Below are 27,325 nucleotides of genomic sequence, written 5' to 3'. Positions count from 1 at the left end.
AAGGGGTTGTTAAAGGAACCAAAGATGATTGGTACATATTGCTACTGATGCTGCTACAATTATTGCTACTACACAAGCTAAGGGTAATAAGGTGAAGCTTTCAAGGAATATATAGGTGGATGTTGAACTATATCAAAACAAATTATGAGCATGTGGACTTTCAAAAAGGTGACAAAGCAATATCTGAAGAACAACTTATATTATTAATTTAGACCTTTAAGGGTAAGTTGCAGGGGATTTTGAATTTGCCAGAAGACATTATATTTATACTTTTAATATTACCACTACTGTCAATGTAACTGATGATGCTAAAGGCATTAAGATGAAATTCTTAGGGAACCTTTCAGAGTTTCAATGAAAGGAAAAGAACTAACAAGATATTGGAGGGCAAGCAGCCCTTCTCTCAAGGCTGTTCATTTTCCAAACACATCCTGTCAAAATTTTGAGACAGCCATTTTGTTCAGCATAGTAGAACAGTCCAGCAACTATTTCTGTAGGGATATTAGGCATGTCAAACCCCCACAATTATGCAATTGACCCATTGTTACTTTAAAACAAATCAAAAGGCATTTTGTTTATGGTTGCCAATAATAAACCTCAGAAATATACCAAGAATATCTAGGGGTATAAAGTTGAAACTTTTGGGATACTACTATTACTACTTCTGCTCTTACAATTTGAATAAATAAAAAGAGTGTAAGTGTATGCAGGTTGTCAAGGTTCAAGGTTCTTTTATTATAACCAATATATACAAAATATTAGGTAACTCAAGGCTGAGAGTATAGCTCGAATGCAATTGAGCTACCTTTAAGAAACACTAAATATGCACAAAAATAAAAAATAAATACTTCTTTTAACCAATCTTGGCAGAAATAAATATGATACCACTTCCATCCTCCGCGCACCATCCTGAGACACAATTAAATTTACAATTTAAAACCAAGTGAGTCATAAGACATCTGGAGGCCTCATGGGTGAACCCCAGAGACCAACCCAATACTTAAAAAAATAATAAACATCCTTAAAAGAAAAAAAAAATCATATTATTTAGATTTATAACTTTCAATCAGCACTCTTTTCAACTTCCGTCTTATAGCATCTATGCTCACATTCAAATCAATCTCATTTTTCAATCTTTCCCAATGTAGAGGAATCAAATACCTCAGGCAAAAACGCGACCTCTCTGTAACTACCTTAGGAGTCCGCAGATTATATTTACCATGGGTTTCAACTTGTGAAGATGAAGGAGAAGAAATAAGACCCATCGATGCAAAATATCTGGGGAGCTTTTCTTGTTCAAGCTTAATCTTAAACATAACACTTAAAAATTGGATACTTTGCTGAACAGGAAGAATATTATGAAGTGAAAAAAGGGTCTCTGTTGTGGATTTTAAGGGGAAGTTTGATGGCGATGGCAGAAAAGATTTAAGGATACGAACTGCTTTATTTTGATAATCTGTAAAGGGGTAACATTACTTTTAAAAGTGTTCAAAAAAATAATAGATGCATAATCAAAATGGGATTGCACAAGGGAAATGTAAAGGGATTTAAGAGCGCAATATGGAAGAAGGTTTTTCAGTCTGCACATTATACCAGCTGCATGGGCAGACTTTGCTCTAACCTGATTAATTTGCTCTTTCCATGACAAATTCTCATCAAATACAACTCCCAAATATCTTATCAATACAACCCTTTCAATAACGGACTCAGGTTCATTCGCAGAAAGGGAAACTGATTTTATATCTGGAAACTTGTGACCCGTTCTGCTGTAAACAATAAACTTCGTCTTCTTTCTGTTCAGAAGTAGTCTATTATCAGAGAGCCAAGTAGACAATCTATTGTATGTGGATGTTAAATTGACCACTAGCTCTTCACGAGATTTACCAGAAACGGTTACTGCAGTGTCCTCAGCAAACTGAGTGTCTATAGAAGAAACTCCAGTAGCTGAACACAAATCATTAATGTAAACTAGGAAAAGCAGAGGTCCTAATATGGATCCCTGGGGAACACCAACCTTATCTGACTGCTGTAAAGAGTCAGATCTAACATCATTATATATAAGTATCTGCTGCCTCCCATGAAGATACAATTCAAGTAACCTAAGGCAATTACCACGAATACCAGCATTCGAAAGCTTATACAAAAGAATTTGATGAGAAATGGAATCAAAAGCTTTCTGTATGTCTAAAAATATAGTTGCAGGCGTTTCGCCACAGTCAAGACAATCACTCATGTTGGACAATAATAGCCATAGGATGATCTGTGCAGTGCTCTTTTCTAAATCTGAACTGAAGTTTAGAAATGTAATCAAATTTCTCAAAAAAAGAATAAAGGGTCATCACCTTTATGTAGGGCCACATTCTTGCTGATTTATATTTTAGCTGAAAACAAAATACATTTGAAATGTTGTTACTTGTCTTACTTTCATAAATAAAAATTGTCAAAACTTTAGGGAATAAATATCAGTATATGTCACTTAAACTGACAATCCATGGTCATTTGTTTGTTTTATTTTTCAATAAAGCACAAATTGTGTTCTGGTCTTGAGAAGGTATGGGGTTATCATCCCTACTCATGTTAATTTTTGCCCATTTTGGATTTGATTTGGCTATTTATTGTAATTTCTGTTCGTTTTGAGTTTCATTTATTTCTTGGGATAATTGAGCTCTTTACTTTTTTATATTTTGCTCTTTACTCTTTAGCTTCATTTATTTGTTTGATAGTGATTTGTGGTAGTTTTACGCTTGGAATATTATTTGACTTTATTTTTGCTCATTCTTGGCCTAATGGAGCTCTTTACTTTTCTTTGAAAAACTTGTTTTGTGGAAAAAAATTGTTAAATTAATAACCTAGAAAGAGAGAAAGAGCAGTGATGTTCTGCTTGTGTGGGTTCTTGCTATCATGGATAGTCGCTGAGTTTTGGGAATGAATCCACAACCTGAAATGTGTCTTGGAAGTTGTTATCAAGCTAATATCCCCTCCTTTCCTTATTTCCATGGTTGAGGAGATGGCAAAAATGACCAATCTGTACCTATCTTAATTTTAACAAAAAACAAGAAAAAACAGACATTTTACCCTGGGTCTTTAGTCTCTTTTTTATTGAATATAGGTTTTGAAAAAGAATTTCTGTTATGTTACTATAATTTTAGGCAATGCCAGATCTTTTTTAAATTTAAGATGTAGATCTACAAATCTTTAAGTTATTGTAAATCGGGATCAAGCAAAGGTATGATGCTTAAAAAAAGTTTCTTGTGTCTCATTTGAGCAGTTGGCTGATATTTACTTTCCTATGTTAAACCTTCATAAAATAAAGATTGCCAAAGATCAGTTCTCTTTGAAGAGGGGAGATGTTGAGGTTGGTACTTGAAAATTCTTTGTTTGGGATCAGTGAGGCTCTGGAGCCATTCCTGTAAGTAAAGAATAGGTAATTTACTGTTTTACTCTGTTCAGTAAAGATTAAGATCAGTAGTATGTTGGAGAAGCCCTAGAAAAATTCCGAAAACTACTAGTAACAACTCATTGAAGCACCAAGCCGCCAGAGACCAGCGCAAATGCACAAGCTCCAATTCCATCCCAGTCTATTCATAACTTCCCTCTTTAAACCCCCCAAAGAAATCCCACTTTTCTTGAAACTGTTTCTTACAACGTCTTCCCACCCCATTTAGGGATGAACTGCTTTTCATTTAGCCGAAGATGGATGGCTGAGAAGGAATTACCTTCAGCATCACTCTTAAAAGACAATTCTGAAAACTATTTTAGGCTAAAACAATCCCGGAAGCACATTTCTTCACTTTGTCCCCACTTCCTCCTTGATGAATGAATATACAACCCACTATGTATATTCCCAGTACATTTTTTCAATAGTGAATAGTTTTAATGCCTGACTCATATGCATCTTATCATCAGGCACTACAGCCATCTATTGGGTATTACAAATGTTCATTATTGAACAATTAGAGTGGGCAGGGTCAGTGAAGCAATCAGTTTTCTCTGGAATATCTTACAGCTTCCTCCAAATGTGCCTCTGGCCTTAGTCTTTACTCTCCTCTTAATGAAAAGGGGAATAACAACCAAATTTTACACCTTTTATTTAGAGGAACACTTTAATTAATTTCATTAAATTTGCCAATATTCAATTAATATGCTAGCTGAAAAATAAAAATATTGTCCAACTTGTCATTCAATAGTCTTCCAAATATAATCATTATTAACGTTTCAATTGTGTTTCACATCTCCATATGGCCTTAGGCTATATAGAAAAGTTTTGCTGATTTTGTTGGTTTACATTACCCTAACTAGCCTAATTATTTAAGTGAAGGTATAGTAGGTCCATAGGGAAGAACTTAAATAGAAAAAAAGAAAATATACCACGGAATTTTCAATTGTGTTATTTCCTAAATAATAATCACTACTGTTACAATTTCATCCCTGCTAAATATAGCAGGGCCTGATATAGCCCTAGGCTATATGCAAAAGTTTGCTGGTTTTGTGGGCTTACCATTATCTTTTGTTACCATTATTTCTCTTTACCATTTATTTATTTCTTGGGATAATTAAGCTCTTTACTTTTTTATATTTTGCTCTTTACTCTTTAGCTTCATTTATTTGTTTGATAGTGATTTGTGTTAGGTTGTATATTCATTCATCAAGGAGGAAGTGGGGACAAAGTGAAGAAATGTGCTTCTGGGATTGCTTTAGCCTAAAATAGTTTTCAGAATTGTCTTTTAAGAGTGATGCTGAAGGTAATTCCTTCTCAGCCATCCATCTTCGGCTAAATGAAAAGCAGTTCATGCCTAAATGGGGTGGGAAGACGTTGTAAGAAACAGTTTGAAGAAAAGTGGGATTTCTTTGGGGGGTTTAAAGAGGGAAGTTATGAATAGACTGGGATGGAATTGGAGCTTGTGCATTTACCATTATCTTTTGTGGGCTTACCATTATCTTTTGTTACCATTATACTATTTCTTTTGTTACCATTAGTTCACAAAGCCAATTAAAACAAAAGAGTCAAAATCAGCAAATTTTTTTTACATAGCCTAGGACTATTCTATATCACATATATTGCTTCATTAAGCAAGGTTAAGACAGCAACAGTGGCTATGATATTGGAAAGGGCGTTAAATTGAGAATGTAACATCATTTTCTTTGTTTCTATATGATTTTTGCCCTGATATATACATTTACCCTTATTTATCATCAAAAATGCTGATATTAATAATTCACTGCAATACCAGTGTGCTTGAAGCTAGCACAACAACTTTCAAATATTAATACTTTCAATAACATTGAAGGGCTATACCTTGTGACAGCATAGTGGATACGACTGTGCCGTTCGACTGAGAATGCTCGGGTTCAATCCCTACTGTCGCAAGGAAGGAAATAATAAATAACTGAAGGGCTATGATTTTGAAAGTTGTGTGTACAGTTGGAAATAATACAAGATAAATTGAACATCTCATCCTTTCAAGGTGCTTTATTTAAAGCCCAAACATCTAAAAAGTTCTCTACGAGAAAGCAAATGATTCGGATAGGAAGTAGTGCAGATACAGAACAGTATAAATTAGCAGAGAAAAAAACAATAACTTGATCCACAAAAGAATTATGCACCCACATGCACACAATGGGAAGGGACAGAGTGTCCTCTCTCTGTCAAAAATTAATCCAAGCCTCCCTCTCAGAAGAAATGAAACCTGAAAATACTTTCCTGTATTGACCCCTACCCCCCAAAAAAAACTTCGGACTGATGTACTAAGTGGCTAATGTGTTGTTAGAACCCAATATGGCATCTTTTTTTGCTGCTTGATTGATATTAAGATTTTTATGGCACTTGGTATTAGCCAAGTGATCGGATCTTAATGAAATTTGATATTTAGAAGGATATCGTGTCTCAGAGCTCTTATTTTAAATCCCGACTGGATCCGATGACATTGGGGGAAGTTGGAGGGGAAAACCTAAAATCTTGGAAAATGCTTAAATCGGAGGGATCGGGATGAAACTTGGTGGAAAAACTAAGCACAAGTCCTAGATACGTGATTGACATAACCGGAACGGATCCGCTCTCTTTGGGGGAGTAGGGGGGGTAGGGTTGATTCTGAAAAAATAGAAAAAATGAGGTATTTTTAACTTATGAAGGAGTAATCGGATCTTAGTGAAATTTCATATTTAGAAGGACATCGTAACTTAGATCTCTTATTTTAAATCCTGACCGGATCCAGTGTCATTGGGGGGAGTTGGGGGGGGGGAAATCTTGGAAAAGGCTGAGAGTGAAAGGATTGAAATGGAACTCGGTGGAAAAAATAAACACAAATCCATAAATGTGGTTGACATTGGGGGGAATTGAAGGGGGAAACTGGAAATCTTGGAAAACGTCAAAATTGAGGCTTCTTTATCTTACGAATGGGTGATCGGATCTTAATGAAACTTGATATACAGAAAGATCTTATGTCTCAGATGCTCCATTTTCATTTCGAATTGGATCTGGGGACATAGGGGGTCGGAGGGGGAAAACATAAATCTTGGAAAACACTTAGAGTGGAGAGATTGGGATGAAACTTGATGGGAAGGATAAGCACAAGTTCTAGGTACGTGATTGACATAATTGGAACAGATCCACTCTCTTTTGGAGAGTTGGGGGGGGGGGTGTTAATTCGGAAATATTAGAAAAATTGAGGTATTTTTAATTTAAGAACGGATTACCAGATCCCAATGAAATTTGATATTTAGAAGGAACTCATGTCTCAAAGCTCTTATTTTAAATCCTGACCAGATCTGATGACATTGGGGGAAGTTGAAGGGGGAAACCAGAAATCTTGGGAAACGCTTAGAGTGGAGTGATCGGGATGAAACTTGGTGGGTAGAATAAGCAAATGTCGTAGATATGTGATTGACGTAACCGGACTGGATCCGCTCTATTTGGGGGAGTTGAGGGGGGGGAGGGCTCCAGTGCTTTGGCGAGTTTGGTGCTTCTGGATGTGCTAAGACGATAATAATTGGTAGGCGTGTTGGGACCTGAACAAATTAACTTGATAATGTTGTTTTCCCTGATTCGACCATATGGGGGGGGGGGGGGAAAGGAAAGGAAAAATTAGAAAATATGAGGTATTTTTAACTTACGAGTGGGTGATCGGATCTTAATGAATTTTGATATTTAAAAGGACTTTGTGTGTCTCAGAGCTCTTATTTTAAATCCTGACCGGCATTTAACCCTCTGATTTTCCTTTTAAATCAATCTATTGATTCTTAGAATTTTGCTAGAGCTCATGCCATATGAGCTCTTGGCTCTTCCGACCTCGTCACAAGTGCCATATGAGCTCTTAGCTCTTGTTGTTTCTTTCTGAAAGCTTTAATTGGTGAATTTTTCTTTCTAGGGAAATCTTAGTAACTTATATTGATCCTAAAGTAGATCTTCAAAGGCTAAAAGATGAACTGCGTGATATTTGTCATTTTAGTCAAGATCAGTTGTTTACTATGAAATGGATTGATGAAGAAGGTTAAGTAGAATATATTAATATTTTTAACATATTATTCATAAATATTATGTTCTATAAATATTATGTATTCTTATGCTATTAGTATTAATATATATGTTAGTAATTAAATATATCAAAACCAGTTGATGTTATTTTTTTTTATCTGTAGGTTGTTTTTAACAAAGAAATCTGATAGATAGCTGTGAAAGGATAACCTCTGAGCAAGATTGCACCAAATGGATGTACAAGGCCGAACAAAGCAGTTTTTTAATTACTCAATCCTAGGCATATTCCCCTGCATGTATTTGAGGGGGCATTTTCTACCCTACCCTTTTGGTGGGAGTTTGATACCATTTTTGGATTAAATTAATCTACTTATATCCCAATCTAGCCTTATATTTTTAACCGAAAAGCTGAGAATTCAATAGGATCAGCTGAAAAATCGGAAGTTATTTATGAAAATTGATTTGAAAAATTATTTTCCCCCAAAAAAGGTTGTTCAAAGAAAACTAAGAGAGCTACATTGAAACCCAAAATAAGCAGAAATAAAGTCATATGATATATCAGTTTAAAATGAACTGAAGTTACTTTGAATGAATAAGTAAAACGTAATAGGGACAGAAATTAGGATGAAACTTAAAACAACATAAATTGTTAATTTACTGCACATCAGACTAGATTAGTTATTTAAATGTGGTAATATATAAAAGAAAGAAATTATAAAAGAAGTAGTATAAAAAGTATATAAATAAGTAGTATAAAAAGTATAAAAGTTTTAGTATAAAAGAAAGAAAGGTAATATATAAAAGAAATAATTCCTGGAAGTTCGAACGATTCTATATTTTTCAATATCGTAATAATACTACTACTACTAACAACTCACCGCAGCACGAAGCCGCCCGAGGCCAATACATCTACGCACGCTCCTCCTTTATCCTAATCTATCCAAAGTTTCCCTCTTTACACCCTCCCAGGAAGTTCCCATTTCCCTTAAATCGTTCTTTACGACATCTTTCCACCCCAACTGCAGACGATCTTCTTTCCGTTTAGCCCTACAAGGCTGGCTGAAAAGGGCAATCTTCAGCAATCTATTATCATTCATCCGCAAAACATGTCCTAGCCATCTCAACCTTTATCTGATTATAGCCCTAGAATGCGGGATAGAACCACACTTTTCGTACAGCCTACTGTTTGAAATACGGTAAGTCAGCCGAGGACCAAAAACAATTCGTACGGAATTTCTCTAAGAGATAAAAACTGTTTACACTATATTTGTTTGCAGCCAAGCACATATGACGTTTTAGCCTTGTGAGGGTTTATGGGGGGGGGGGGGTAGCGCCTCTCTTATGCTTTGTAATTTATGATCGTTTAAGTTATGGCTTGATCATTTGTTCTAATTTCTGTTCGTTTTAGGCTTCATCTGTCCATCCATAGATCTCTAATCCTTAAGTTAAACTTGATTATTGATCTTATTTTCCATTCCTTTTGGGTTCTAGTTATTCATTAATGGTTCATTTTAGTTTTGAGTATCTTTCTTTACTTTCTTTTGAAAAAAAGATGTTTTAGTTAGTAAAAGAAATATGGATCTTTTTACTCAACCATTGACCTGATACCTGAATAACATGTTATTTCTTTGCAAAAGAAAAATATAAGTGCATAGGCACCTACTCAATTCCCTCATTGATGCTCATTAGCTGGATAAACTAGGCTCTACATATATTCAGTCATGCTTATCTTCATATTTTCAGATGTTTTGCTAAGATAATCTTCAACATTCCTAGTCTGAGAAGTAGACCGTTTTTTTTTGTTCGAAACATATTTTTTTCCTCAATTAAATTATTAATTCTTCCATTTGGAATTGCATGCTAAATTTCCTGGCCGGTAAATTTCCATTTTTTTTCAAAAATTTGAAAGAATTGTTTTTTTTTCAAGACTGCGACTAATAACGCAGAATATAAACGCAGAGATTTATCAACTGCGGAGCTGCGGCTTTTTAAACGTTGTAATCTATGTCTTTGGCCAGTTTGATGTTTTTTTTTTTTTTTTTTTTTGTTTTTTTTTACGCTCTTCATAACAAATCCTATGCTTTTAGGTGATCCTTGCACAATATCGAGTCAGGATAATAACGCAGAATATAAACGCAGAGATTTATCAACTGCGGAGCTGCGGCTTTTTAAACGTTGTAATCTATGTCTTTGGCCAGTTTGATGTTTTTTTTTTTTTTTTTTTTTTTTACGCTCTTCATAACAAATCCTATGCTTTTAGGTGATCCTTGCACAATATCGAGTCAGGATAATAACGCAGAATATAAACGCAGAGATTTATCAACTGCGGAGCTGCGGCTTTTTAAACGTTGTAATCTATGTCTTTGGCCAGTTTGATGTTTTTTTTGTTTTTTTGTTTTTTTGTTTTTTTTACGCTCTTCATAACAAATCCTATGCTTTTAGGTGGTCCTTGCACAATATCGAGTCAGGATAATAACGCAGAATATAAACGCAGAGATTTATCAACTGCGGAGCTGCGGCTTTTTAAACGTTGTAATCTATGTCTTTGGCCAGTTTGATGGTTTTTTTTTTTTTTTTTTTTTTTTTTTTTTTTTTTACGCTCTTCATAACAAATCCTATGCTTTTAGGTGATCCTTGCACAATATCGAGTCAGGATAATAACGCAGAATATAAACGCAGAGATTTATCAACTGCGGAACTGCGGCTTTTTAAACGTTGTAATCTATGTCTTTGGCCAGTTTGATGTTTTTTTTTTTTTTTGTTTTTGTTTTTTTTACGCTCTTCATAACAAATCCTATGCTTTTAGGTGATCCTTGCACAATATCGAGTCAGGATAATAACGCAGAATATAAACGCAGAGATTTATCAACTGCGGAGCTGCGGCTTTTTAAACGTTGTAATCTATGTCTTTGGCCAGTTTGATGTTTTTTTTTTTTTTTTTTTTTTTTTTTTTTTTTTTTTACGCTCTTCATAACAAATCCTATGCTTTTAGTTGATCCTTGCACAATATCGAGTCAGGATAATAACGCAGAATATAAACGCAGAGATTTATCAACTGCGGAGCTGCGGCTTTTTAAACGTTGTAATCTATGTCTTCGGCCAGTTTGATGTTTTTTTTTTTTTTTTTTTTTTGTTTTTTTTTACGTTCTTCATAACAAATCCTATGCTTTTAGGTGATCCTTGCACAATATCGAGTCAGGATAATAACGCAGAATATAAACGCAGAGATTTATCAACTGCGGAGCTGCGGCTTTTTAAACGTTGTAATCTATGTCTTTGGCCAGTTTGATGGTTTTTTTTTTTTTTTTTTTTTTTACGCTCTTCATAACAAATCCTATGCTTTTAGGTGATCCTTGCACAATATCGAGTCAGGATAATAACGCAGAATATAAACGCAGAGATTTATCAACTGCGGAGCTGCGGCTTTTTAAACGTTGTAATCTATGTCTTTGGCCAGTTTGATGGTTTTTTTTTTTTTTTTTTTTTTTTTTTTTACGCTCTTCATTACAAATCCTATGCTTTTAGGTGATCCTTGCACAATATCGAGTCAGGATAATAACGCAGAATATAAACGCAGAGATTTATCAACTGCGGAGCTGCGGCTTTTTAAACGTTGTAATCTATGTCTTTGGACAGTTTGATGTTTTTTTTTTTTTTTTTTTTTTTTTTTTTTTTACGCTCTTCATAACAAATCCTATGCTTTTAGGTGATCCTTGCACAATATCGAGTCAGGATAATAACGCAGAATATAAACGCAGAGATTTATCAACTGCGGAGCTGCGGCTTTTTAAACGTTGTAATCTATGTCTTTGGCCAGTTTGATTTTTTTTTTTTTTTTTTTTTTTTTTACGCTCTTCATAACAAATCCTATGCTTTTAGGTGATCCTTGCACAATATCGAGTCAGGATAATAACGCAGAATATAAACGCAGAGATTTATCAACTGCGGAGCTGCGGCTTTTTAAACGTTGTAATCTATGTCTTTGGCCAGTTTGATGTTGTTGTTTTTTTTTTTTTTTTTTTTTTTTTTTTTTTTTTTTTTTTTTTTTTTTTTTTTTTTTTTTTTTTACGCTCTTTATAACAAATCCTATGCTTTTAGGTGATCCTTGCACAATATCGAGTCAGGAAGAGCTTGCTGAGGCTATTAGATTGTATGAGCTCAATAAGGACTCTGAAATTACTATACATGGTTCGTTCACCAAGTTTTTTTTTTATTTTTGTACTTTTCGACATATTTAATTTCAAACAATACAAAGATTTACAAACAGTAATGGTGGGTTGTGTCATTAATTTTTTAACAAAGTATTTTCAAGATAAGGATATTGCCGGCCCCTGTTTCTTCTGCCCATGTTTGTTCCAAGACCTTTCATCTTCCTCTACACAAATCAAAATTATCTCAATTTTCACTGATTTTGCAAATAAGTTTAATATTTATCTAATATAACTGAAATAATTTTCAAGTCAAAGATATTTAAAACATATGTTTTGATGATTATCTGTTGTCGGGAAATGGAGACTTACGTGGATTCGATGTCTTTTAAATCATTTTGCTTGCCTCATCGTCGGCTGGCCGTCTCAAAGACAAACAGTCTGTTAGCGAATTCTCCCAGGGGACTAGCTATCATTGAAAGCTTCTGAAGAGTTGTGGTCTGATTATATAATTAGATTGAAGAGTCATTAAAATCCTTGTGTTGACAAGGTTTTCCATTAAAGTGGGTAGCGACACAGGGAACTCCAAAATCTGTCAAATTAACCAACTGATGTTTTCTTTGACCTGATTTTAAGTGTTGTCCTAGTACGCCTGCTAGAACAATATTAAAGACTGCTCTTTCCTGAAATTTAAAAAGAAAATTCTGCTTCGTTTAATTGAAAAATCAAAATTTACACTTTCTGAAAATGCGAGTTTAATTAAAACCTAATATCTCTGTCCCTGACACAAGACGGGAGAAGTTAAATGATTTTTCTAAGGTCTCTGGGAAAATTACATGTCTGCTTTTAGTTTCCTCTCGTTTATTGGGATCTTTTATCAAAGCTCTACAAGACATCGCAATCAATTCTTAAAAAGATATATTCAAAAATCGCAATCAATTCTAAAAAAGATATATTCAAAAAATCAATTCAAAAAAGTACATAGTGAATGAGATAGAGTTATCCTTTAAGGCATGGATCCTTCTTAAGGTTGATGGATCTAGCTATTTTGTGAATTAATTTTAGTGAAATTATTTTGAATTTATCATTAGAATTTATAGAAGATATTTATAGAATATATATATTTAAGATATTTAATTTAATTTTATTTTAATTTTAGATATTTAATTTTATTTTTATTTAAAAGATAGATTATTTATAAAGTATATATATAAATATAAAGTATATATAATATATAAAGATTAAGATATTTAATTTTATATATTTAAGATATTTTAAGATAAGATATTTATAGAATTTATAGGAGATATTTATAGAATTTATAGAAAATATATAGATAATAGAATTTATCATTATTTTGTGAATTTAATTGTGAATCAATATTGTGAATTTTTTTTTGTGAATTAACATTAGCTATTTTGTGAATTCAACTATTATGGTGCTGGGAGGGCTAGAGCAATTTTTTCTCTACTCTTTCTTTTTTTTTCTTTTTGCGGCTTGTTTCTTAATTTTTTTTATTATTTTTGTCTGAAGTTTGTTTATGTTTTTGTTACTTGGTTGACAAAATTTAACCTCCTCATATATTAGGCTAATACATCGAACTCTGCTCTTCCTTTGCTAAAGTTATAATATTGTTCTAACTCTGTTGTGTCAGTATTGATTTGTTTTAACTTGTAAAATGTTTAGGAAAAACAAATATAGGATTTTAAAAATTTGAAAAAAAGTACAATAATACTTATTCATTTTTTAAAGATTTTAATGCATATAGTCCTTTTGTTAATATGGAAAAATATGTAGAACAAGTCAAACACACAAGAAATGGTCTGACTAAAGCTTTGATAGGTATGACTGGAGAAGACAAGTCGATAAAACGTACAAAAAATAAACTAATATTTAAACCTGTTGTATTTGACTGTTTCCCCCTTTTTTTATGGCCACTTTTGTCATTTTTACTCTGGTTAATTTCATGGAATTGTGATTTTTCTTTTGGAGTGAATTGAGAATTCAGCAAGCGGAAATTAATGAAGCTGATTGGTTTCTTTTTCGGTAAATTTGTAGTCAGATATATAATTAATAATCATAAGTGATGAATCAGTGTTAAAGATGTAATAGAAAAGTTCAAAGAAGAGGCTCAAACCTTTTCTTAGAGAAAAGCAAAATGGAGTACAAATTAAGAAAACAAAAAGGACGCAAGAGCAAGGTAAAAGTGGGAAAATCTATTGAAATTCATTTTTATATGGAACTAATCAAATTGGCTTAAATACAATGTTCAATGGCCAAAAGTTGTTTTGTTAAACTCTTGCATTAATACTTGTTTCTGGAACAATCTCAAAGGCACTTGTATGGGAGTGAGGGACTTTCACCGCGTTCCCTAAAAAATGTAATTTTAATGCTCCCCCCCAAATATTTACCTGTATCGTAAAAATCGTAACAAAACTGTATATGAACAAATTTTGATGCATTTTTACAACATTTTGTTACCCCCCCACCCCGGACCAAAAATCCTGGATACACCCTTGCTGCAAAGTGTTGCCTTTAGAAGTTAATATTCTGTACCAAATTAGATTTGCAGCTGGCTTGTGCACATGAATTTTTACTGCGGGGGGGGGGGATGGGGTAATCAGTTGTCAAAACGCATATATTATATGAAAATTGGGGAACTATGTTATGTATTTAGGAATTAGTGATTACAGTCGGTCTTGGCTTGGACACTGTCCATCGGGTATGGCTCTGATTCTCTGCTTCAAGATCAAGGAATCGTTTTGAAGAATTATTATTTCCATACCCCCATGAATTTCATAAAGGATGAATAAGTTTTATTTGCCCCTGCAATAATATACCAGTGTAGTCATTAAAATAGTTATTTATTGATCGGATAGTTACATTGAGGCCCACAACATGGCCTATGTTTTTATTGTCAGGATTACCCTCCTTCTTCACATATATTTTTATGGGGAGACAGCGAAAAACTGAAGTACGGAACATCAGTACGATACTTAAGAACAAATAAAGAGAAAAGGAAAAACCTAGAAGATAAAAGAGAGAAGAAAAACGAGAAAGACAAGTCGTATCTCATTCATTAGCTAAGAGAAGATGCTTGTGGGCAAAGGATCCAAGAGATCCAGAAGATCCAATGATCCATATAAGCTACTTATACTTACTTTTGTGTCGAACACATTTTTGGCAACAATGTATTGGCCCCACCTAGCGGAACTAGGTGCGGTGGTGGGGGATGGGTGGGTGCAAGATAACGACTGTCTCCGGGCGCAGCCTCTGAGGGTGTGTCAAGCTGAGTTTTCTTTTACACTTTTGGTTACTTACAGTGTGGTAGTGATGATGGGAGGGGTGGGGGTTAAAAACCAAAGTTGACAAAGGGTGCTGAAAACCCTAGCTACATGCTCTGATGACAGTCGTAACCGGCGTAAATTAGAAGCAGACTTGTACACATGATGGTTGCAACCGAGGTAATTAATATAATTAATCTTATGTAGAGGAACACTGTTTCAGTTTGTCTTCCTTTCCCCGTGGGAAGGGCGGGATGCAAAAAATTCCCCCCTCCCTTAAAGGGGAGACATTAAAAACAATTGTTTAGGTTTAAAAAAGAGAAATTTAGGCATGACAGAAATGCAACCTCATTTTTTCAGTTTTCGAAATTTCAGATCCCGGATTTTTTTTTATTTATCGTCATCGACGACAAAAATCCACGATATAACTGCTTATCCCAATTGCGACTAATTTGTACGTTTCCTTAAAATAGTACCATAGCACAAAAAGGTCACCACAAATCTTTCGAGGAAATTTTGATTTGATAGTCTAGTGTCTAGCATGGGCGCCGGCAGGGGGCCACCCTCCCCCTGAAATTTGGGTCTACAAAGTAATTATAAGGAAACCAAAGGAAAGAGAGTAGAACAGAGAAAAACTCTAGAAAAAATGTGTGTTGCCTCATTATTGGCTGCCTGCCAGTAGATTTTGACCCTTAGTAAGGAAGTATTAGTTCTAATTTTTGACTGACTGACCCCTTTCCAGTTTTCCACAAACATTTTTTCTATATAATTTGGTTGGAGTAACAAAGAAAACAAAATCAGATTCTTCATAGTAATGAATCCTAGGCAATAACCGAAAGTATAAAAGTCTAACTATCGGTAACATTCAATCAAAGAATCAGCTTTTTATGGTGATCCTAATAATTTATTTGTAATTAGCGCAGTTATTAGTACACAAGAAAGTTGATGTAATTATAGAAATTTCGGTAGTTATAGAAATAATGGACAATTTCGGTAAAAAATATGCCGTCAACTTTTGCTTGCATTATAAGAGTACCCATGAGCTGATATATGAAGCTACTAAAAAAAAGAAATGTTTCTCCTGAACAGAATGCTGGGAATTTCTGTATTTTCCCCCTAAACGGTAACGTTTTTGTGTTTTATTATCATTTTTTTGAGGAGTGATCGTATTTATCTAGTTGTCACTTTGAAAAAGATTTAATTTTTTACAGTTAAAAGTATCAAGGTGTCAAATATGCTGGTTTTTGGTATTCCAAAATTAAATTAAAAATATTAAATTAAAATTTTCATTTGATTTCCTTAATCTTAGTTTTAATGTTTTACTTTGAACAAACTACTTTGATAATGCGCTACTTTTTACAAACACTGAGTCTAAAGGCATTAAATATTTTGGTGTTTGATAACCAAGTTCAAGACTGTCGATATTGCTAAAAAATATCCGTCCAACCCTTCGGCATTGCTCAACGAAGCTGAATGCTGGGAGTTTATATATTAGTTTTTATTAGTAGGCTATTGTTTTGTGTATTTTTTGTAATTATTTACTTTTTTCTTTTTTATATACTTTTGTTTTAATTTACATACTTTTCCCGTTGCTTTTAGAAAAATGTTTGTCTCTAAGCGAGGGGGTCATTTTATCTGCAAAGACAAAGTTACTGGGCCTTTCAACTATGCTGAACAAAAATACTATCTCACAATTTTGATCGGATGATTTTCTGAAAACGTGGCGTGGGAGGGGGCCTAGTTTCCTCAAATTTTGGTCACTTGAAAAGGGCACTAGAACTTTTCATTTCAGTTAGAATGAGCCCTCTCCAACGTTCAAGGCCCACTGGGTTGATACGATCACCCCTGGAGAAAAAAGACAAGAAACAACAACAACAAATAAACGCGCATCCATGATCTTTCTTATTGCAAAAATTACAAAATTCTACATTTTGGCAGATAAGAGCTTGATACCTCTGCAGCCGGATTCTTTGATACGCTGAATCTGATGGTGTGATTTTCACTAAAATCCTATGACTTCAAGGGGGTCTTTCCCCCTTTTTTAAAAATCAGACAAATTTTCTCAGGCTCGTAGCTATTGAGCCGGGTCGCTCCTTACTTACAGTTCGTTACCTCGAACTGTTTGATTACTCATCAAAATCCAAACAGAGGTAATTGAAATATTGATCGTTTTTTCTGCGTTACCAAAAGTATTGTATCCATAAAACTTTGCAGTTCCATGAAATGTAATTAGACGAATGGAAAAGATTTTTCAAACAAAGTAAGGAGCAAGTTTGAAACTCAAACCAAACATAAGTTACTCTGTATGTAAGGGGGACTGCCCCCTTCTCAACACCTTACTCATTAAACAAAAGTTTTTTAGTGCTCTGAAAAATCTTTTTTTCAATTGCAAATTTCTTAAAAAATTTGGAAAAAAGTCAAACTTCACAGTAAAGAGTAAGGAGCTAAGGAGGAAACAGTCCCCTTCATATAAAGTGTAATTTGTTCAAATAGGTTTCAAATATGTCCCTTGCTTTCAGTTCAAACACTCTTTTATTATTTAGTTTCGGATTGTTTTTCTTATCATACCCAGGCCTAACCAAGATATAATTTGAGGTACCAGTCCCTTAAATCCCTGGTTAATTGCTTTTAAAATGTGTAAATCAATAATTGTACATGGATTAATACCGTTCTACGTCTAAATTTGCAATTTCAATTTTACATAAAATTTGAATATACATAAACAAATTGGTGATGAATAGTAATATTGATAAAAAGTTGTTGTTAATATTACTACTAAAGAATTTCGGCTGGATGAAAAGGAGTATTATTCTGTGTATGGATTGGAATTTTGTGAGACTTTTGATCTTCTACATAAGTGAAGCCATCACAGCCTCTACAATAGGATTTTTTGTCGATAAATACATTATACGTATTTATTGAAATACATTAAAGTATTTAATATAAAAGTAAAAAAGTTACCATTTAAAATTACTGAATATTAAGTTCCGCGCAGTATTTGCCACCCCAAGGAAGTTTTCTTTCGGGGGGTGGTGATGACCTGCCTTGCCTTTTTCACCTCTGTGCTGGTAGATATGGGAATGTAACATTTTAGTTGTACAGAGAAACATTTTTCCCCCTACCTCTTTCAGCATTTATCTGAAACCTCATGAAGAGTAAGCAGTTTGTGCATTAAAATGTACTTTTATAGGGATCTACCCTACCCTTAACTAAACAATTACTCACCCCCTCTCATTATAGCTGATACGCAATTTCAATCACCTAACGTAGCCTAATTTTCATTACAAATAAAGCGGATCAACTTGTTTGAATCCAGTACTGCCACCGTGTGGCATTACTTCTTTTGCAACTGGTAAGCCTAAAATATAGTTATTGATACTTTTAAATCAATTATCTCCTCAGAATTTTAAATTGATTGCTAATTCGTCCTCTTCGGGGTAAATTCGTAGTTTTGTGCCCTAAAATGGCAGAAAAATAGCTTTAAATTTACGTTTAAATGAGCTCTCAGTCAGTCATAGTTTCAGTCAGGCAAAATTAGGCAAATTTTCTCAGATTTTTGTTTTGGGTGGGTAACAACAAACTGAAAGAATTTCATATATTTAGAATCAGCACAAAAGGCCAATACTGCCAGTGTAGCAATTTTCATGAGAATTCCATTTTTAGTTTTGGTTCATATTGGTCCAAGTCACTTTTTACTTCCACTTTTTTTTTATCACACACTATTTGATAAGATTTTCTTGTGAAAATTTTTTTTTGAACTTGTTCATCCAATATAATTGAATAAGGCAATAAAAAGAAAGATGGTCCATTTGACAGCTGAATAATAAGTTAAAAAAATTTCCGCTATTCTTTTTTTTTTAATGTCTGAATATATAAGGGCTTTAAGTTCAGGGAGAGAATTGTCCTGTTACGAGATACATTTTGTATGGTCATCACAAAATCAAAACGTGGTATCTATGCAGGCAGTATGATTTTTGAGTATCTCTACTCGTTCTGTAAACTATTCTGAGGTGTGGGAAATTACATAAAGACAAGTCTACGTCTGTTATAATCTACGGAAGCAATAAATATTTCTGTAATCTTGGTTAAAATTTGATTTTCTTTTAAGATTAAATGCATAATAATTAAATACATAATTGATCAAGATCAAATAAACTAATCCCTTTGCTAGGAACCCTTATCGTTTAAAATTTACTGTATTTTGTTTTATTTGCAAGGGATTTAATTGCTCTTTTTATTCGAGAGTTTTTTTCCTAAGACTATTTAAAAATAAACTTATTCCTACCGAAAAATATCTTTAAATTTGTTCCCTATGACCCAACTACCACTGCTATTTTGGCGTCTGCCCCCCTCCCCCCTGGAAAATTTCCTGCCGACGCCCTTGGTGTCTAGTGAAAATTTCTGCAAATATTGACTGGAAAAAAGTATCTGAAAGTTGATCACATGCTACTTTTGACTGAAGCACAAAAAGCTCATCAGAAATATTCCGAGAAAAGTTTTAATTTACCTTCTAGTGCAAATTTATGCGAATATCCACTGAAAAAGTAAGTGTTGGGAAATTGACCATGATTACATTGTCTTAATCAACTAACTTCAATAAATTGACATGAGTAATTGCCACAAGGAACTGTCAGTAGTCTTAGTTACGATTCGGGAAAACTCAGTTAAGGTTTCGAAAATACTATTCATATTGTAACATAAGTAGTTTACAAAATTACAAGTAATTTTTTTTTTACGAAAACAGGGGAATTTGCAGACTATTTTAAAGTCCCGGTGTAATAGTTTGAATCTGGCACGCTAGCCAAGCATGGTCGTATCCAAAGGGGGAGGTTACCTGGTTTGAACCCCTCTCCCTTCGATATTTTGCCTGACTCGTACAAAAGTAACAAAAATACAGGTAAACAAATTTTTGCACGCAGTAACCTTGATAATCACTAATCTATTGCAGTCAATGGGATTTTTTACCCCTCCCCCCGAACAAAGCCTGGTTGTGGCCCTTGTAGACAAGTAACAAAGTAGCCAGTAACACTTTCCACCAGCAGCTTGGATTTGCTTTCCAGTTCTCGTCTTCTCGTGATCTGGCAGTTTTCTGCTGGTCGCGAATACCAGATTGGAAGCTAAACCAGCTTTGCTAGCCAGCTTGCGAGTAGTGGCTTTGGATCTATATCCGAAAAGCCACAGCAAAGCCACATTCTTCCATAGAAGATAGGGGAGATGAGCCGTAACAGGGTTGAAATTGTTTTGCCACCTCTATCTTAAAAATCCCCTCACATAATTTATGTATTATTAACCAAATTTTAAGTCACAACATATTTCAGTGTAATTTTACCATGTTGTTCCTGTTTAAATCCTGAGGGAATAATTATTTTTGCAATTAATTTTAAAGATCTTATTTTGATCTCTAAAATTCTAAAAATGTAAGATAAGTGCTTTTGCTTTGGAGGTAATGATATCTTAAAGAATGAATAAATTAGATAGCTAAACAAAAAAGTTATACCAATGAAAAAAGGGTAGTCACAGCCTCTAAAAAAATAGACAGCTAATGAAAAAAAAACTACAGAGCTTTTCCCTAATTTTGCCCTTAAGAGGGTTGAGTCGTGGCCTCGACGGAAACATGGGAAACTCTTCTTCTTTCTCTGATTGCCTGTGATTATTCTCGTTTTTTCTTCACTGCCCTTTTTTTCTTTTTGCCATACTTAGCCACTATGGTCTCAGAAACAGAGAAATTACCTTTCTATAATTTCTCTGTTAGAAAAGTGTGCTTTATTTTCATTCGTTTACATCTATGGTGAATTTGCGTAAGCCAATAAAATTACTTCTCATTTTTGAGTGAAAAATAGCCCCGCCTTTTTATAACCTAATGATTGTTAAAACCCGTTGAAATTTTGACTCAAAAATAGAGAGTATAAGTTAACTTTCAACTGTTTGTTTTGCTTGTATGAAAATATAAACCAGCAAATGAACACAATTTTTTTTAACAGCAATTTTTTTAAGTAGACCAAAATGATAGGATTCCTTCTATTGCAAAACTTACAAGCATTAGCTGCTTAATCTCTTCAAAGGCCTTGTGTGTAAGTACAGGAGACAATTGATAACTTCATAAAAAATATGCTTTCGTGGCCTTGAAATTTCATTTTGGTTTGTTTTACCCTAGAAAGCTAAAATAAAAAGTTGCTTTTTAGAATCGGAATTTAACCTATTTTAAGCTTTTAATCATTTGTGTATTTCGTATAAACAGCATTAATACTACACTCTTAGTTTCGCTAGTATTTAACAGGTTTTTCTTTCAATCTTTTATTTTATCTTTATATATTTTTTCTATTCTAGTATTCCCCAATATTCCGCTTGCACCGGGCCAGCTCTGTCAGGGAGAAGATAGTGAGTATTTATTTGAATTTTCAATCTTGTTTAATTGTTGCTTATTCTTAACTTATCTGTTTTTATTTCTTTATTGTTTTTTATTACTTTTAACTTGTTTTCACTTGAATTTTCTTATTGTTTCTTGATGTGCGTTTCTGGAATTACTATCGAGAATTTTTTAAATAAAAAGCTTCATCTTGTGCAGTACAATTCCCGAGACTCGATTTTGAACCAATATTTTATTTCTGGCTTTTAGTTTCACTTTCAAAACATTTCTTATTACTTTTAAATTTTCAGTCTTGTCTTAATAGTTTTATGAGATGGCCCAAAAAAAGGAACAAAAAGAAAAGAATGACCTGGTATACGTTTCTTCATAATTATTTTCGCGAATGATTGAAGAGTATGGTGTATCTGTAGTCAGTGTAGTCAATCAATTAAGATCAATAGATCAATCAATAAATCAATGTAGTCAATCAATTAAGATCATACTGTTAGTGAGGTGGACCCTTTATTCATCGGTACTTCACCGCCGGTGCTTCACCTTGTCATGTCTGGGTTTCTTTTCAAAATTATTTTCTGTTAAAAACTCATTCATTTATTTATTTTATAATATATTCATTTATTTATTTTAAACAGCTTTCGCAGTATTGGCAAAAGCCTCAATTAATTATGCCTTATTAATTATGGAATCTTGTTAATTATGGAATCTTGGAATCTTATTAATGATGCCTTATTAATTATGGAACTTAATCTCTTAAGTTTCATTCGATGATTTGAATAAGAAGTGCCCAGGATTCGGGAAAATTTATGGGGGGGGGGAGAGCCTTGAGGTCGCCCTCCTGTATATGTCTCGGACATGCTTTGTGTTTTACCGTCTCTGCCCCATTGGTGCCACTGCTTACGGTATCTATACAAATTGGAAGTGCAAGTTTCTTTTTTGGACTATGTGATCAAATTGTTATGTAAAGTGCCAATTTTTTTTTAAAGTAAAACAACTTACTTTGCAAGAAAAATAAAGTTTGTTATGACGTTTCTAAATTGACGCTTCTTTTCTCCGTTCCTCTGGTGCCTCATACCCCAGGTCACACACTTGGGGACCTCCCAACTGGTCCTTGTTATGTAAAACACTTACTACCGTCATGCAACTTGGAGTCCCACTCAGTGGGTATTTTGGTGGTCTGTTTGCTTGGATATAAATTTAAGCTGACCAGTTTTTGGAAATTTGTTGAACCTTCGCCTCGTTTTGTGTTTAATTTAAAGTAAATCAAACATAGGTGCTAGTTTGTAAAATGACCAATAAATAATACTAATCAAAAGGCCATAAGACCATAATTGTTAAGTCGCATTCACACTACGTACCTAATTTGACATACTAAGTGGTTAAGTTACGTCAAGTATGTCTTTGACAATTAAACGAGTTTTTTCAAACTTTACTAACGCTCACCATAATCATCATCTGAAACCACTATAATCATAGTAGGCAAGCTATTCAAAAATTAAAAATGTGGAATAGAGACGAGGATTCAGGCTCTGATAAAGCGTGGAAGGATTTCTAGGAACAGTTTATTACTTTATTATTGAGATTTATCAATTGTTAATCCAGCAAAATAACTTCGACTTTGTTGGCTTTTCCATAACGCAACATCTACACGCAACACATAATGTATTCTATGCAGGGATCGAGTCTACTATGCACTGCCTACGTTAAGACTATAACTCTGCGTAGTCTATTGCTTCTTCTATAAATTCTATAAACTTCTATAAATTTTATAAACTTCTATTCTTTTTTAAAAATAAGTTCTATAAGCCTCTATAAATCTTCTTCTATAAACTTCTATAAATTTTATAAACTTCTATTCTTTTTTAAAAATAAATTCTATAAAACTCTATAAACTTCTATAAATTTTATAGACTTCTATTCTCTTTTTAAAATAAATCCTGTAAACCTCTATAAACCTTTATCTATGAACTTTTTTAAATTTTCGGTAGGCTTCTATTCTGTTTTTAAAGCAAATTCTATAAACCTCGATAAATCTTCTTCTATAAACATCTGTTGTTTAAAAAAAATAAATTCTATAAACCTCTACAAATCGTCTTCTATAAAATTCCATAAATTTTATAAACTTCTATTCTTTTTTAAAAATAAATTCTATATACTTCTATAAATCTTCTTCTATAAACTTCTATTCTTTTTCAAAAATAAATTCTGTAAACCTTTAAAAATCTTCTTCTATAAAATTCTATAAATTGTATAAACTTTTATTCTCTTTTTAAAATAAATTCTGTAAACCTCTATAAACCTTTATTTATAAACCTTGTAAATTTTTGGTTGGCTTTTATTCTTTAAAAAAAAAAAAATTCTATAAAGCTCTATAAATCTTCGTCTATAAAATTCTATTCTTTTTTAAAAATAAATTCTATAAACCTCTATAAATCTTCTTCTATAGAATTCTATAAATTTTAGTAACTTATATTCTTTTTTAAAATAAATTCTATAAACCCCCATAAATCTTTTTGTATAAACTTCTGTAAATTTTTGTTAGGCTTCTATTCTTTGTTAAAAACAAATTCTATAAACCTCAACAAATTTTCTTCTGTAAACTTTCTATAAATTTTTGGTTTCTGTTCTTTTTTAAAATGAATTCTATAAACCTCTATAAATCCTCTTCTATAAACTTTCGTAAATTTTTGGTAGGCTTCGGTTCTTTTTTAAACTAAGTTCTATAAACCTCTTTAAATCTTCTTCTATAAACTTCGTTAATTTTTATAAACTTCTGTTCTTTTTTTAAAAGTAAATTCTATAAACCTCTACAAATCTTCTTCTATAAACTTCTCGAAATTTTATAAACTTGTATTCTTTTTAAAAAATAAATTCTATAAAGCTCGACAAATCTTCTTCTATAAACATCTATAAATTTTACAAACTTTTATTCTTTTTTAAAAATAAATTCTGTAAACCTCTATAAATCTTCTTCTATAAACTTCTAATAAGTTTTTCGCAGACTTCTCTCGTATCTTTTTTTTTTATCGTGAAACCTTTTATAACTGGTTCTGATCCCGACTCCTGGTTTCCAATTGATCCAACCACAGTACATTGTCATAAATAAAATTGCACCGGAATCCATTGAAAAGGGCGTAACTGGCCACTAAGCCATTTAACTTGATAGTAACTAAAAGTTAAAAGGCCTGACAAATAGTCTATGAGTTCTATGAGTCATTTCAAGGCAATAGGAGATCCCAAATAAAATGTTTTCTGAGAATTATGACTGATCATTTCCACAAGACTTGTAAGCAATTGGGCAACTAACATTGGGCAACTTGACATTATATGAGCTTAGCATATTGAGGAAGCCCACTGGAATTGCAAGGGGGATGACAAAGATTTTAGGGTTGGCTCTTGAAGGGCAATGCCCACTGGGCTTGTATGCAATACGGGTGACTGAATTCGCTTGGTCTCAGAGGCGAACAAGTGAGCTAAGCCTAATAGGGCCCGCCCGATTGAGAGGCGGGCAACCGAATTTTAAAAAGCGAACTGACAGTCTTTTCTCCATCAAATAGTTATGGAATGTAGCTGTTTAAACTTATTGCTATTTTTAAACATGAAATAACCCCTGATTTTAATATTTGATCAGTAGTCAATTAGGAATGGTAATTACTTACCCCGCGTTCAATTGTGCTTAAAAAAAATCAACTGAAAGTAAGGACCAGCGTTCAAACCTAAAACGAACAGAAATTATTCCGTAAACGAGGGGGTTCCCCCTTCCTCAACCCTCGCTCTTTACCCTAAGTCAAAGTTCTATAAATATGCTTCTCATTCAAATTTAACGGCCCTTATGTGTGATCAGTCTTTCTTAAAGAACGGTGGTAAAAATTCGGAATTTTGCGTGGAGAGTGAGGGTTAAGGAAGGGGCAGCTCTCCTTATTTATGGAATAATTTCTGTCGTTTTAATTTTTAATGTTGCACCTTACTTTCGTTGAAAAAAAAAATATTTTTTATTAAAATTTTGATCGTTTTTCAAATCATATACTCCCCCGCAGATAATTCCCCTCATTAAAATTTACATATATTTATCTGTAACAAATACTATACGTGAATAATGTGCAAATTGCGTAACTTATAGCCCTTTCCTCATGGACTACGGAGCTACGGAGTGTGACTTCGTCGCCAAAGACACAGTTATTGGACTTCTCAACTATGCTAAATCAAATGGCTGTCTCAAAATTCGATTGGGTGTCTTTGGGGAAGGGGAGGCATGGGGGGCTAGTTGCCCTCTCTCAGTCTTCTAGGACCTTTGGTTGGTTACGGTCCTTTTGGTTTATTACGATTGATTTGTCCATAAAAAAACACACACACATACGCATCCATGATCTTTCTTCTAATTTTTTTTTAAACTGAATCCCACTTTTTGTAGATAGGAGCTTGAAATCTACTCATTAAGTGTTCGCTGATATGATGAATCTGATCATGTAATTTTCATTAAGATCCTTTGGCTTTTTTGGGGGCCGAGTTGTTCTCTGCTTACAGTTTGTTACCAGGAACTGTTTGATTGCATTTTCTTTTGTATTTTTTGCGTTCAATAAGGAATTACAAATATTAAATTTGTGACCTTTAGCGCTTGTTGCAGCGTGTTACAGTTATCATTTTTAATGTATTTGCAATGTACTTAATGTACATTGTACTTAATATACATTGTACATAATTAATGTACTTAATTTATCATTTTCTTAATGTACTTGACAGCTCAATAACCTGCAATTGTTTATTAGTTTTAAGGTTCTGTGGGGGTGTAAGTTTTTTTTTTTTCAAAAAATCCTCTATAGAGCTCGATAATACCGCTTAGTCTATAAGTCATTGCAATTAATTTAAATAAGCTCTACTGAAAGCCATGTTAATTAAAGCAGTTAAACGAGCGTCTGAATACCTTATGCTTTTCGACACAATTTTCATGGGGTTTCAGGCTAGTTTTCGATCTTTCGAAAATTTATTTTCGCTATAAAATTTTACCGTCAAGATGAATGAAAATGATACCTACCAGCCTGAATTAGCTTCAAATGGTGATTCTTCCGCACTTGTACGTAACTATTATGGTTTTAAGCTGTGTATTGTACCTTTAATCTGTTGGGACACTATTCCCTGTACCGTGTTGTCTTGAAAAAGTACCTTGTAGTTGCTATTGTGAGCCAATTTGTCTGTACCGTCATTGTTTAGAGTCAACTAAAAGCAATCAATAATTAATATTTGTCTTCTTGCCAGCTCATACACTATCTGGTGAAAATAACCAGTTCACTTCAACTACACCATTTTTTAAGACGCTTTTTTACGAATTCTCCACCTAAGAAAAACCGTGGTGCCAAGTAGTCAGTTGACCAAAGTCCGGAAGTGTGGAAACATATTTTCTTATTTGTTAATAATTCATATCACGATTTCCGATTCTAATCTCATTTCAAAAGTATGCTCTACATGTGTCTTTTTTTTTGCAGAGAGCATTTATAGGAGAGGAGCAAGAAGATGGCGCAAGCTATATAAGGTTAACGGACATTCCTTCCAGCCTAAACGGTTTAACAGGGTAAGGTTATTTTTGATATCATTTTCCACTGGAAGATCCAGAGGGAGCCGGGGGCCCCCCCGGCCCCCCTCAAGACATTTGTCAATTTGGTCAATTATTGGCACCTTTATCACACTAATCCCCCTCCTTCAAGATTTTGCTCTAGACCCGCCTCTGTCATTTTCTGTTTTAAGCTAGATCCCGACGGGAATCAAATTTAGTCGGTCGTGAGCCAAAATCATTATATAAAAAGTGGGGCGCAAAATTACCACCCCCTTTTTTCACAATTTCTGTTCAAAGACGCAAAGCTATCAGTAAGCATTTATGCATATCCGCAAAATACTGCAGATCGGTGTATTTTTGGAATGAATTAAAATTCAATTCAGTTTATCCTGTAATTTTCTTTGATGAAATATGAGGATGAACAGTTTAAATTCTTGCGAAAAAGGATTCTTTTCATGCGAAGACAGAAAAAGCCTTTTCTGTTTATTCTGTGGTTAAGTTACTTGGTTTGAA

General features: G+C 33.6%; 1 protein-coding gene across 1 annotated transcript in view; it reads left to right on the top strand.

Annotated features, from left to right (window-relative positions):
* The window catches only part of LOC136027666 (atypical protein kinase C-like), a 94,887-nt gene that overhangs the window by 1,941 nt on the left and 65,621 nt on the right, over window positions 1-27,325 (top strand). The window contains exons 2-5 of the mRNA XM_065705111.1: window positions 7,365-7,486; window positions 11,570-11,659; window positions 21,231-21,281; window positions 26,745-26,830. Of these exons, the coding sequence (XP_065561183.1) occupies window positions 7,365-7,486; window positions 11,570-11,659; window positions 21,231-21,281; window positions 26,745-26,830 (349 nt within the window). The remainder of the gene's footprint in view (window positions 1-7,364; window positions 7,487-11,569; window positions 11,660-21,230; window positions 21,282-26,744; window positions 26,831-27,325) is intronic.

The sequence above is a fragment of the Artemia franciscana genome, chromosome 5 (genome assembly GCF_032884065.1).
Source record: "Artemia franciscana chromosome 5, ASM3288406v1, whole genome shotgun sequence".
Taxonomy (NCBI): Eukaryota; Metazoa; Arthropoda; class Branchiopoda; order Anostraca; family Artemiidae; genus Artemia; species Artemia franciscana.
The sequence above is the reverse complement of the archived record's forward strand: the minus strand, read 5'-3'. Positions and strand labels throughout refer to the sequence as shown.